Genomic DNA, 14,349 nt, shown 5'->3' with positions numbered 1-14,349 from the left:
GGACTGCCTGGTCATGTACTTCACTGCAGGGAAACAATGTTGCCAGACGGCAACCATCTCATCAGTTTGATAGAGAACTAGCACTGCTGAATAAGAATTATGATGGCTATGGTGATTTCTTTTCTAATCTATGGAAGTGCCTCTGTCCCATTATGCAATTTGTTAAACGTGAATTCAGGTTCTTTTTCTCACATATAAGCTAATAGTGAATGGTGGTGAAATGCTATGTCTGGGGAGAAAAACAGTGACCGCTCACTGAATAATTGCAATCATCTTTATATATATATATATACACATATATTTATAGATATATACATTTTTTTATTTGCAAAATAAGCTCTGTGGCAGTCTAGTTATTTTTTGAAGCATGGCAAAGTCAATTGTTGCATCTTAAATATCTGATTAGAGCAAAAGTACCAGTCCCTATACCCACATCTAATAGCATAAAGTGTCCATGGCAAATACTATAGATACATGATTTATATAGCAAACAGTAAAGTGACGTGGTCAAGGGAAATAACGGATTCGATTTTGGTTTTTTTTTTTGGGGGGGGGGGGTATATTGTTGTTGAATAAAATGTATGTGTGTTGATTGAGCCATGTGCAATGCCTTGGGTAGATACATTGTGTTTGTCTGTTAGAGATTGTTTGAGGGTGTCACGAGAAAAGAGAGGCTAAACCCTCTATTTTTTTGTTTTAAGTCCACTAGCTCCGGGACTCTAAACACGAGGGCAGACAAAAAAAAATCCCAGTCTTTGTAAATTGAAAATGAATTTTTACTTTTTTCCTTATTCATTTAAAAAAATGTATTTGTAATGATTTGTTTTCTAAATCTGGGAGGGCTGAAGGAACAATTTAGCAAAACAAAAATATATATCACTAAATGAAACAGGTGCTTTTTACGAAATAAAGTACATTCAAACTCTTATACATAAATAGTAATGAACAAAATTAAGTGTTATCATAAAGCACATTTTAGGAAATATGCATTCTATTTCTCTTTTTGTATTTACCAAGGGGGGGAGGGGTTCATTATATGAAAAAGTTGTGATAAAGGCATTTTTCTTCAACCTTTATCCCAGAGCAGGAAGAGGACTGTTTAGTTTGATTAGATGGTTATCCTGACAATGGGATGATGAACTAGTGGGAAAGGCCTGACATAATGGACATCTGGGCCATGTCAGTATCACCAGAGAACTGACTAAAACATGACCTATTTAACACATGAATTGCAACTTGCATCCAATTTTCTAAACTGGCCAACCGAAGTAATCAAGTTTGGGACACAGACAAGATCTTCCCCATTTTGGGAGATGCATCAGAAATGGAATCCATTTTTCTAAGTGTTAGCTCAACCACAAAGTGATTAATAGCATTTGGAGAGATGGGAGGTGTAACGCGAAATACATTTTGGTAGATTTAGTTGATTCCTATCTCAAACCCAAACAAGGCGAGGGAGTGTAAGGTATATTTTGAGCACAGCAAGGATGAGAGCAGGATTAAATCAAAGAAGTGAACCCTTCCACTCCCAATCCACAGTGTAAATGATTCTAAATATTTGTTTGGTGTTCTAGTGTTAGAATCAGAGCATCTTAAAGGTTGTCCCTAAAAAGTGCCTTTTGTTCACAGACTCCATCTTGTAATCCTGAGTGCCCGTCTCAAAAAAGTCCCCTCCTTCATATTTCTTCTATATCCTCTCCTTCTTCAAGCTTTTCAAAGCAGTATATATAGTACTAAAGGAAATTGGTGTGATTTAGTTATTTTTATTGTTGAATAATTAAGAAAAGCAAAAAAAAATAAAAAAAATATGTCTTGCTTCTCTTCCTGTATCTTGTCTTCTGTCTCTCTTGGACACTGGAGTAGTCTGTAGCTGCGTTACCCTCCTTATCCCTCCCCAAACCCCTTTTCTCTGAATTGAGGGGTAAAAAAAGCTAAACTTTGTCTGAGCAGAATGCAGTTAGCTCACGTTTTTCTTGTTTGTAAGCTTCACATTGTATACCATACCGATCTCTTCAGCTTCTCCATTGAACAGTTAATGTAAGTGAACAAGTTACACCGGGTGGGCTCTTGGGGTGTGGCGAGGAGAGGGTCTGTGAGGGCGCCTAGTTTTTCAGTGGGATGTATTTGATGAGATAAAATACACATCGGAATATCCCTCTGAATGGGCAAGGGGGCTGCATGGCAACTGGGGTAGAATAGGCAGGTTTGGTTAATTCTTGTTAACCATTTTTTTTTTACAGAATTGAGTTGCGTATCTTATGCAGCAATGCTACATTGAGACCGTTTAATGATGCACCTTTCTAGAGGTTGTATGAGACCAGCTATTAAAACAAGTGAAATTCCACCAGCAAAATCAAGAGCAGGCTTGATAGAGGGCCTACTTGTTTCCTACAAGAATATGCATGTTTTTATTGTAAGTGATTGAAGCCAGCAGCAGTATTAGCCTTGACAATTAAAGCGCCCCAGTCGAGAAGCCAGAGTGACAGGTTTCAGTGTGTGCTTTGCTTGGGCAGAACTTTGGTTCCTAACTATCTTGCCCTGCAGCACCAGAGTTCTGTCTCTCCCTGGCCACCCGTCATTTTATTTTCCTTCAGGTTTGTTTTTAAAAGTGCGTAGGGCAATGTTTAGTGTTGTGTAGAGTGAACCCCCAGCTGGCCTTGCCCCCCACCCCCCTCAGTGCAGCTTCCCTCCCTCAGGAATACACCTCCCAGAGCCCATGGTGAAATGCATGTGTTAATTACAGTTTCTTTTCCATAATAATAAAAACAGTTTGAAAAGAGCAACACTTGAATAAAAGGATGTTTTTGACTGTAACTCACCTGTTTCTGTCTGCTTATTTTCAGATTGCTATTTGATTAGGTAGGTGGTTTGCCTGTGCTGGGGATGAGAACCCTAGAGTTGCATCATGTTATAGAGTGGGGTAAGAGGCCAAAATTAGTTTCACTGTTTATCAGAAAATCTACTTACCGATAATGGAGGGTCAAATCCACAGGAGTAGCACTACTGATTCCCACATGATACTGAAATACCTGGACTTGAACCGGAGTGTGTATAAATTACATTTCCTGTAATACTTTGTATTCCATAAGATCAAGTTGAGTTTCATTTCAGTTTGCCTCATTCATTGTCCAGACCATGAATGTGGTGCATACAGAAGTGTTTGGCATGAAATAAAGAATACGAAGCCATGACATATTGATGTTTAATGAAGCTGAGCATTGAAGCGGATCATGTTGATGCTGTAAAATGCCAGTGTCAGTAAAAGCCATGTTCACAAAAACAGATGCAGTCAAACATATTGTCATGATCACTATTCCTTTAAAATAAGTTGAGATTGAAAACTTTGTTCACATGTGTATTTGTTTCAAAGGTCCAATAAATACATCAAAAACGGAAATGTTTCACTTAAGTCAAAAATGACATGAACTAAATGCACAATGAATTTGGTTTGAGTGTAATTGATCTTGCTTAAAAATAGCCATTCGACAAGTTTTGAAAAGAGAACAGGAAATTCTGTGCAAGGGAGCCAATACATTTAAATGCATCTGTTCAATCCAAACTCATAAAAGCTTGTCTCTTCATAGACCCATTAAACTCCTGCCATGTTAAGTTAAAGAGAAAACATAACTTGATAAGTGAATATTCATAAAACCACACATTTCTTGGTACCCTCTGTTCCCTCAGAAAACCCACAATAGCAACATCTCAAAACACTGAGAATCCTTAGTGTAATAAGGCATGTGTCAACCAAGCCTCATGCTTTACTGAGTTGGAAACAGGTGGTTAAAGCTAGGCGATAGGTTTAAACTTCAGATTCACCTCATCACTAAAGACTGTTGAATAGGCTCATTCAGGTTGTGGATGATGACAATGATTGGCTATGACTGGGTCCTGGTTTAATAAAGACTTCACGTGGACCCTTGTTCCTACTGGACATTTTGGGCTCTATTCAATCCGTAGTGCTGAATATCCGCTTTATAGCGCTATTGACAATTTAAAGGCAATGTTCCCACGGTCGCCGAGACTGCATGTCGGCTCAACAGGAAATTACCCGTACATTTTTACACGATACGGGTTGAATCCAGCCCTTAGTGTCTCAAGACCAGCTGGTCCCGTTGTATTTGAGCTGCCCTTCGTGTGTACTATTAATCAGATCCTATGAGAAAGGTGGTGTGTCTACTCCTCAGCCTTGGGAAAGAGGTAAGTAAGTAACTCCAGCATCCCAGGACTGGTCCCTGCCAGCTCTCTCTTCCCCTCTTCAGAAGATTATATGTAAAGGTCAGCGTTGGTCAGCTCATCAGAGACGTAACACTAGAGAGGACTGTGAACCCTTCAACAAAACCTCATTTTCAGACAAATCCACACAGTAATGTACCTGTACGGTTCTGTGAGCATACACACATCCATTTGTCATTTTGGTTGTTCTATACCACTCGATTTACTCAGGATGTTGAGCATTTCCACACCCAGAGAGATCATGGATATCTGAGTGAAAACTAAAAGAGCTAGCTTTGAGGTGAAGTGAGGGGACCTCATAAATAATTTAGCCTGGCCACTGGCAAAATGTACTTGCCTGTATGACAATATCATGGGATGAGATGTGTTTTGCTATGTTTTTGAATGGCAAAGGAAATGTGAGGGACTGGTGCAATCAAGTGAACAGACCACAAGCGGACTCTTCATGACCGTCAGTTTAGTTTCCCTTTCCCCTCTTGCCTCAATACACCAACATTGTAGAAGTGCATCAAGGAGAATGCGCTTCCATTACATCCAGCTACAGCATTAACAAGCTTAGATATGCATATCAATGACTTTGCACCTTAATTGAATGGCATCCACCTGTACACACAGACATGTACACACATGCCGCAAACCCTTCAGCCCCCTCCCTCCCGTTCCCAAAGCTCTTCTAAAATCTCAATATATATCTGTCCTAAACAAATCCCACACATTCCATTGGAATTCAAGTGGATTTCCTTATTCCTCTTTCACCCTTAGGTCAACATATACTTTGTGTAGCTTGTGAGACCCTCCCCCCCTCTGAAATGACCTGAAGATCGTTGCTCTACAGTGGGGTAGAGTCCTTGTGCTGGCCTGGAGAGGAGGGCAGGCCAGCGCCTCTCATTCATCCTCAAAGCCCTGGTTCAGGAGGAAGTTGGCAGCTAGGTTCTCGTTCTTTTCACAGGCAAAGTAGGCCTGGATCACCAGCGCCTCGGGGAAACCCAACACTTTTAACTGAGACAGGAGAAGAAAAAAACATAACATTACTATTTCTCACCAGAAAGGTCACAATGTATGCATTTCTTGCTAGTCTCCTTGTCAGTTGAAGCCATCTTATGCCCTAAACAGTGCATTGAGAGGTCTTTAGCTCCCCTCACCCTCTCGATGGCTTCCTTCTCCTGAGGCGTGACCTGAATGTAGTTGACTGGAGCTCCCTCCTCCACTGCAGCACCCAGGTCCCCCACCTCAGGCACGTCTCCAACCTCCCCCGCCGGCTCATTCAGCATCTGGATGAACAGCTCCTGGTACTGGCTGATTTGCTGTTGTTGAGTTTTATCAATAGGGAAATATAGGTAGACAGCAATCAGCAACAAGCAGAATATACATTGTGAAATCACAAAACCTGGGAGGTGTCACTATAGGGAGTGTGTGATGCAAGCTAGTATGAGTGGTGGTGCCATCAGTGTGTAGCGCATGGTGTATGTGTGTTACCTGTAGGAGCTGTGGGTTCTCCCGGCCCAGCTGTTGGAGCAGAGCTGGCAGCAGTGAGGGGTTCTGCTGGATCACCTGCCTCATGCTCTGGAACTGAGGCTGGGAACGCAGGAACTCCAGAGGGTTTTCTCCTGCAACACACAGAGTATTTACAGAAGAGAACATGTTTATATAGACACAACACCTACTAGGGAAAATGCACATAAACCATTCCCATCTTTCCAACAATCTGATATGCAGTGCATTTGGAAAGTATTCAGACCACTTGACTTTTTCCACATGTTATGTTACAGCCGTATTCTAAAATTGATTAAATACATGTTTTCCTCATCAATCTCCACAGAATACCCCATATTGACAAAGTGAAAACAGGTTTTAGATTTTTTTTTGCAAATAATTTTTCAGAACCTTTGCTATGAGACTTGAAATTGAGCTCAGGTGCATCCTGTTTCCATGGATCATCCTTGATGTTTCTACAACTTGATTGGAAAGGCACACACCTGTCTATATAAAAGGTCCCACAGTTGACAGTGCATGTCAGAGCAAAAACCAAGCCATGACGTCGAAGGAATTGTTCGTAGAGCTCCGAGACAGGATTGTGTCGAGGCACAGATCTGGGAAAGAGTACCAAACAAGTTCTGCAGCATTAAAGGTCCCCAAGAACACAGTGTCCTCCATCATTCTTAAATGGATGAAGTTTGGAACCCCCAAGACTCTTCCTAGAGCTGGCCGCCTGGCCAAACTGAGTAAACGGGGGAGAAGGGCCTTGGTCAGGGAGGTGACTAAGAAACCGATGGCCACTGACAGAGCTCCAGAGTTCCTCTGTGGAGATGGTTGTCCTTCTGGAAGATTCTCCCATCTCTGCAGCACTCCACCAATCAGGCATTTATGGGAGAGTGTCCAGACGGAAGCCACACCTCAGTAAAAGGCACACGACAGCCCACTTGGAGTTTGCCAAAAGGCACCTAAAGGACTCTCAGACCATGAGAAACAAGATTCTCTGGTCTGATGAAACCAAGATTAAGGAGATTATTGTGAACTACAGGAAAAGGAGGACCAAGCACGCCCCCATTCTCATCGACGGAGCAGGTTGAGAGCTTCAAGTTCCTTGGTGTCCACATCAACAACAAACTGGAATGATCCAAACACACCAAGACAGTCGTGAAGAGGGCACGACAAAGCCTATCCCTTCTCAGGAAACTCAATATTTGGCATGGGTCCTGAGATCCTCAAAAGATTCTACAGCTGCAACATCGAGAGCAATTTCAAGTACTCTTTCCCAGATCTGTGCCTCGACACAACTGGTTGCATCACTGCCTGGTACGGCAATTGCTCGGCCTCTGACCGCAAGGCACTACAGAGGGTAGTGCGTACGGCCCAGTACATCACTGGGGCTAAGCTTCCTGCCATCCAGGACCTCTACACCAGGCGGTGTCAGAGAAAGGCCCTAAGAATTGTCAAAGAACCCAGCCACCCCAGGCATAGACTGTTCTCTCTACTACCGCATGGCAAGCGGTACCGGAGTGCCAAGTCTGGGACAAAAAGGCTTCTCAACATTTTCTACCCCCAAGCCATAAGCCTCCTGAACAGGTAACCAAATGGCTACCCAGACTATTTGTACTCTTTTTACGCTGCTGCTACGCTCTGTTTATCATATATGCATAGTCACTTTATCTATACATTCATGTACATACTACCTCAATTGGGCCGACCAACCAGTGCTCCCGCACATTGGCTAACCAAGGTATCTACATTGTGGCCCGCCACCCCCTCTTTTACGCTACTGCTACTCACTGCTCATCATATATGCATAGTCACTTTAACCATACCTACATGTACATACTACCTCAATTAACCTGACTAACTGGTGTCTGTATGTAGCCTCGCTACTTTTATGGCCTCGCTACTGTATATAGCCTGTCTTTTTACTGTTTTATTTCTTTACCTACCTATTGTTCACCTAATACCTTTTTTGCACTTTTGGTTAGAGCCTGTAATTAAGCATTTCACTTTATGTTGTATTCAGCGCATGTGACAAATAAACTTTGATTTGAAGATTGAACTCTTTGGCCTGAATGCCAAGCGTCACGTCTGGAGGAAACCTGGTACCATCCCTACGGTGAAGCATGGTGGTGGCAGCATCATGCTGTGGGGATGTTTTTCAGCAGCAGGGACTGGGAGACTAGTAAGGATCAAGAGAAAGATGAACAGAGCAAAGTAGAGAGATCTTTGATGAACAGCGCTCTGGAGCAGGTTAGGACCTCAGGACTGAGGGTGAAGGTTCACCTTCCAACAAGATAACGACCCTAGCATCATACCCAAGACGACTTGAGGCTGTATTCGCTGCCAAAGGTGCTTCAACAAAGTTCTGAGTAAAGGGTCTGAATATTTATGTAAATGTTATCTTTTTATTGTATTTATTAAAATCCTGTTTTTGCTTTGCTTTTGTGGGGTTGTGTGTAGATTGATCAGGGGGAAAAAACAAACATTGAATCAATTTTAGAATAAGGCTGTAATGTAACAAAACGTGGAAAAAGTAAAGTGGTCTGAAAACATTTCCAGAATGAACTGTACAGTAGATGTAATACTATAGCAGAGATATAGGCAGATGGACTCACCCTCAGCTACAGTAGGGGTCTCTGTGCCTGTGCGGGCAGATGCAGGAAGCTGTGCTGGGGGATTAGTCTCTTGGACCGGACTGCTAGGAATGCCCTGGAAACACACAGCAGCACATACTCTCACACACACAGTACTAACGGACAGGCTGGCTCTAAACTGAGGAGACATATAAAACTATTTTATAGCGTCACTGTGCTGTAATAGTGTTTTTGGTACAAATGTAGTACACCAGTGTTAAACTGTATTCTGAAAGCTGATGTCACACAGTGCTGGTGTAATTTTGCTGAGTCATTGTACATGCTGCCATGTTAAAGTTTCATCAAATATGGTGCCACGCTGTATAGTGTAATTTTGCATTCATGGTCTTTTTTGGGGCTATTGTTCAGTGTCATTTTGCAGAGTCATGGTGTATGGTGCCTGGTTGCACAGTATTGTGTATGCTAGGTAGTTGTGTGGTGTGTTGACGGTTCTCACAGTGAGGAGGTACTCCACAGCCCGATGGGGGTTGTTGAAGCTGGCCCGGAGAGCAGCTACCACTCTCTCCCTCTCATAACCCATAGACATTATCTCTGTCAGCATGGTCTCATACTCCGCTCCTGTCACTGACCAAAATAAACAAGTTGTTAACCATCTACCCGAGTTACAATGGACAATATTTACACCCATGAACACATAGCTGCTAGAAGGCATCTTACAAATCCCCATGCTATCATCAATCTAGCAGATACATTCCACACTGCCACATTCACATAGCCAGGTCGAAGTCCATCACTCACCCAAGGCAGAGGAGGCATCTCCCCCCTGAACCTCCATACTGGGGTCGGAGCTGCAAACAGAACAACAGGGTCAAAAATCCGGTCAACCCATTCAAAAACATTCAGTGGTATATTGTATATTCTGCTGCCAATGACTGGAACGAACTGCAAAATTCTCTAAAGCTGGAGACTTAAGCACCAGCTGTCAGAGCAGCTCGCAGATCACTGCATCTGTACATAGCCCATCTGTAAATAGCCCACCCAACTACCTCATCCCCATACTGTATTTATTTATCTTGCTCCTTTGCACCCCAGTATCTCTACTTGCATATTCATCTTCTGCACATTCTACCATTCCAGTGTTTAATTGCTATATTGTAATTACTTTGCCACCATGGCCTATGTATTACCTTACCTCCCTGTCGTTGTATGTGTCCAACTGCTTTGCTTTATCTTGGTCAGGTCGCAGTTGCAAATGAGACCTTGTTATCAAATAGCCTACCTGGTTAAATAAAAAATTTAAATTGTGGCCATAAATAATACGCCATTTAGCAAACGCTTTTGTCCAAAGCAACTTAGTCATGCGTGCATACATTTTACGCATGGGTTGTCCCGGGAAATGAACCCACTATCCTTGAGTTGCAAACACCATGCTCTACCAACTGAGCTACAGGGACTACAGGGGGTGTATTCAGTAAGATGAAAAAACTAAGAAATGTTCAATGATGTTTAGGTCATATTTGTCCTACACAAAATGTGTCTATGTTAAGAGTTATGTAACACTCTACCCTCCTGAACAGGCCTCAAGCTTACTTTATTACTCTCTCCAATTTGGCAGACTGTCTACCATTTTTTTTTTTTCACCTTTATTTAACAGGTAGGCTAGTTGAGAACAAGTTCTCATTTACAACTGTGACCTGGCCAAGATAAAGCATAGCAGTGTGAACAGACAACACAGAGTTACACATTGAGTAAACAATTAACAAGTCAATAACACAGTAGAGAGAGAAAAAAAAAAGTCTATATACATTGTGTGCAAAAGGCATGAGGAGGTAGGCGAATAATTACAATTTTGCAGATTAACACTGGAGTGATAAATGATCAGATGGTCATGTACAGGTAGAGATAATGGTGTGCAAAAGAGCAGAAAAGTAAATAAATATAAACAGTATGGGGATGAGGTAGGTAAAATTGGGTGGGCTATTTACAGATAGACTATGTACAGCTGCAGCGATCGGTTAGCTGCTCAGATAGCAGATGTTTGAAGTTGGTGAGGGAGATGTCTCCAACTTCAGCAATTTTTGCAATTCGTTCCAGTCACAGGCAGCAGAGAACTGGAACGAAAGGCGGCCAAATGAGGTGTTGGCTTTAGGGATGATCAGTGAGATAGCACGCGCTCCAGCAGGTGTACGGGTGGGTGTTGCCATCGTGACCAGTGAACTGAGATAAGGCGGAGCTTTACCTAGCATGGACTTGTAGATGACCTGGAGCCAGTGGGTCTGGCGACGAATATGTAGCGAGGGCCAGCCGACTAGAGCATACAGGTCGCAGTGGTGGGTGGTATAAGGTGCTTTAGTAACAAAACTGATGGCACTGTGATAAACTGCATCCAGTTTGCCGAGTAGAGTATTGGAAGCTATTTTGTAGATGACATCACCGAAGTCGAGGATCGGTAGGATAGTCAGTTTTACTAGGGTAAGTTTGGCGGCGTGAGTGAAGGAGGCTTTGTTGCGGAATAGAAAGACGACTCTAGATTTGATTTTAGATTGGAGATGTTTGATATGAGTCTGGAAGGAGAGTTTACAGTCTAGCCAGACACCTAGGTACTTATAGATAGGTTAATATCAGTTCTACGGCGGTCTTCTGTCTGCCTACCTGGCTGGAGCTGGGGGCTCTGCGACTGTAGGTGTGGGCTCCTCTGGGGGGATAGGGATGGCTGCAGGGGCCGGGCCCGCAGACGACCCAGAGTCTTGGACAGGGGCCTTGGGTGCCTCTGAGGAAGGTGTTGATGCAGCTGTGGCAGACTTTGCCTAGTTCCAGAAGAGATATAAACAGGCTATTACTGTTATCTATGCAGACAATCATGTAACCGTCCTCCCCAGGTGGGTGCAGCTCATTAAGAGTCCAAGTAAAATGGATTAGGGAAATGTACCTTCGATACCATAACTACAACGAAATTCTTCTCGTCAATTTTGTAGTCTTTAATAGGCGTGTCATCTTGCAGGATTTTGCCAGCATATATGAGCTTTTGTCCAGACACTGGGAAGTTATCTTTTCCCCTCTCTGCTTCTATCTTCTCCTTCAGTGCCTTCACCTGTAGAAACCAAAAATAAGCTTTTCAGCCTTGCTTTAATTGTTAAACACAGTGCAACCCAAAAGTTGCTCGCTAACACGGACTTTAAATGGCACAACTTTTTACATTGCGGTTTACCTTACATTATGTAGCTAGCTAGATAGTTATTTTCACTCTTTATGACCTAGCTAGTCTGCTAGAATATTGCTAACTTATCGTCCAACTGGACACGCATCATCAATAACTAAAATAGATAACGTAGCTAGCTAGTAATATGGCTGTCTAGCTAACGCTAGATAGTTAGCTAAAGCTGACATTGACGTGATGAGGGATAACTAACGTTAGCTAGTCATGTAGCAAGCTAGCTGATGTTTGAGCGGATAATAACGCACCTAGCTAGCTAATAATGAGACTCAACATTAGATTAGCAAATTGACACACATTAGCTTGCAAGCTAACTAGCTCAGAACTAGCTAGTTAGCTAATGCTAGGGGTGTCAATAACATCTAGCTAGCTAGCGTTAGCCTATGTAAATTGTATTATCCGAATTTATAATCTGGGACCAATTCATTGTGTTTCGTGCAAATAACAAAAATGATAGTTAGCCAAGCGGGTTAGATAAAACGCACACAGCTGGCATTATTATGAACAAATGGGCACTTACCGTTTGATCTGGGTCTATGTCGATTTGAATGGTCTGCTGTTGCAGTGTCTTTAACGTGATTTGCATTGTTGCAGTAGCTAACACTATTTCGCCCTTGCGCTTCAATTACAGCTGTTTTAAAATATTCATAAGTAAAACAGAAATGATATTTAACCACAAGTTCAAGCAAGATACTATTTATCCATGACCATGAGATGTGTCCATGAGCACTCAGCAAATCGCCATCTTTGGTGACCCCAAACTCAGAAGTGGGTGCAGTGTAACGGTTGGCTGTCCAACTTGCAGCATCGAGCGCTCTCTGAGTCTGATAGCTACAACCACTAACTAACTGGTCAATCAAATGAAAATCCCGCTGTAATCACACACCAACGGTGCCAGTTTATCCAGGTGGTAGTAGAATCTACAATCTACTCTGCGAGAACAAATGATGCTTTGCATTTATGTCATGATCTGTTGACAGTTGTGACTGGTGTGGTAGCGACCAACTGGGTTTACAGAACAGCAAATATACAACAAATGTACTAACGTTAGTATTTTTGTTTAGTTTACAGTCACTAGGCAGTGTGGCAACTTTTCAATGAGGTACGGTCAGAGATTAATAGATCCATCTGTGTTAAGGTGCTCCTAACAGTATACGCTGATGAAGACAGCTTCTCGGTCGGAAAGGTTGGATATTAGGTTATTAAATTATTGAGTCTGCGCTAGAGTGTGCAGCTCTCCTTTTCTTTTTCAAAGGTCCTCCTAAAAACCATTGCAAAGCTACGTTCGATCTGTATCAGATCAGCGTCAACTTCTGTGAACGTGTGAATGTAGGCCACTTGGCCAATAAAAGTTGTTTTGATTCTGATAGACAGTAACGTTACTTCGAATGTCCTAGCTTCTTCCCATATCCCATACAATCACGCGTCAGTGGCCCAGGGAGCGTGGGAGAAAGATAAAAAAACAGGTGTATTGTCAAGAACCTAGTTATTTTGTATATTTTATGAAATAGGAATAACTCTGAATACACGATACATTCATTTTGTGAAATTATTTTTCAACATTTTGGTGTGTGTGATTTGTTTACCATTTATGCTGGTAACGCGTAGACAGGCGCATCATAATTTGGTTTATGACATCACAATGTGAAATAGGCAACATATTTTGATGTTCTGCAAACTAAGGCATAGTCTACAAATACACTGAAATGGGATGTTTGTGTTGCTGTAAAAAGGTATATGTCTATTCTGGGCTATAATTTGTCTAATTCTGTTACAATTTAGAGTATATTCTATTCTTTTCAGCTATTCCTAGGTGTTTCATTGTCTATTTATGTGTCCCAAATGGCAGAATTTGGGACAGAGGGTATAACTGTATGGTTACAATGGTTTTATTTTTCTAAACATGTATATTTGCTAATTGTTAGCCTATGATACAGAATTCAATATGATTGGGCAACGAGTTCTTTATTTTATGGTCAGATCATGTGGTTTGGGTGTGACATTTGCTGCTAGTTCAAATATAACATATATAATGTTTCTCCAAACAGAAAAAGAAGTGCAGAGTTCGCCTCGGGATTGGGAGCCGCTGTCCATCGCCGTTCCCAATCCCACCCAAACTGACGTCATTGGATGCCAGCATGGTAACTGCGTCAGTTTGGAAAAACCGGGAGAAGAAGAACGTAAAGGATCACCACCAACTTGATTCTTCCTTTGTCTCTTCTTTCCATTTGAAACCGTCTACAACATCTCTGACGCCCCTCGACCCCTTGTCTGGCCGAACACCAATCGGCACTCCATCCCCCTCACCCCCTGGATCCCCTGCCAGATTCCCTCCAACTCTCTCCAAGTTCTTCGGCCTCTGTTCCCTCTCCTCTCTCCACATGTCATCTCTCTCTTCTTCTTCTTCTTCTTCTTCAGTGGAAGGATCACAGACCTCCTCCCCTTTTAGTGCTTCTTCTGTTTCCCTGGCTGTCTCAACTCAGTTATCCTCCTCTGCCACTCCCCCCAGTCCTGCCTGCCCTTCTTCCACAACCCACGTCTCCTCCCCTGCCCCCCAGTCCTTCTCTCCAAACCCCCTGGACCAGCATGGAGAGACCAACAAAGACAGTGAGACTGCCAGGTACTGCAGCCTGATATCACATTTCATGCCAACCAACACCATTAAATTGAAATGGAAAAGCCAATATAATATAGCTAACCTAATGCATATGTCTGTGTGTCTTTACAGAGATCTTATGAGCTCTGAGGTCAAAGAGGTGGGGGCAGTTGTTCCACAGACAAAGAGAATGGTACCCCTATTTGCTGGCATTGCAGGTCTGTAAACGG

At 42.5% G+C, this 14,349-nt stretch overlaps 1 protein-coding gene across 2 annotated transcripts; it reads right to left on the bottom strand.

The window, feature by feature from the left end:
* Positions 1-3,188: 3,188 nt before the first annotated feature.
* Positions 3,189-12,349, bottom strand: LOC139364868 (UV excision repair protein RAD23 homolog A-like). 2 transcript variants are annotated; one of them, XM_071102043.1, is made up of 9 exons: positions 12,044-12,349; positions 11,239-11,400; positions 10,962-11,116; positions 9,108-9,157; positions 8,806-8,933; positions 8,331-8,424; positions 5,713-5,843; positions 5,379-5,540; positions 3,189-5,235 (listed from the first exon to the last, which is right to left on the bottom strand). In XM_071102043.1, exons 1-9 carry the CDS (start codon positions 12,107-12,109, stop codon positions 5,122-5,124), a joined length of 1,062 nt encoding a protein of 353 aa, XP_070958144.1. In that variant the 5' UTR covers positions 12,110-12,349; the 3' UTR covers positions 3,189-5,121. The 2 variants fall into 2 exon arrangements, with proteins under 2 accessions (XP_070958144.1, XP_070958146.1); XM_071102045.1 differs by having other exon boundaries at positions 8,806-8,927.
* Between the last annotated feature and the right edge of the window lie 2,000 nt (positions 12,350-14,349).

Source organism: Oncorhynchus clarkii, chromosome 13 (genome assembly GCF_045791955.1).
Source record: "Oncorhynchus clarkii lewisi isolate Uvic-CL-2024 chromosome 13, UVic_Ocla_1.0, whole genome shotgun sequence".
Classification (NCBI taxonomy): domain Eukaryota; kingdom Metazoa; phylum Chordata; class Actinopteri; order Salmoniformes; family Salmonidae; genus Oncorhynchus; species Oncorhynchus clarkii.
Note: the sequence above shows the minus strand (reverse complement) of the source record. Positions and strands in the feature narration are given on the sequence as shown.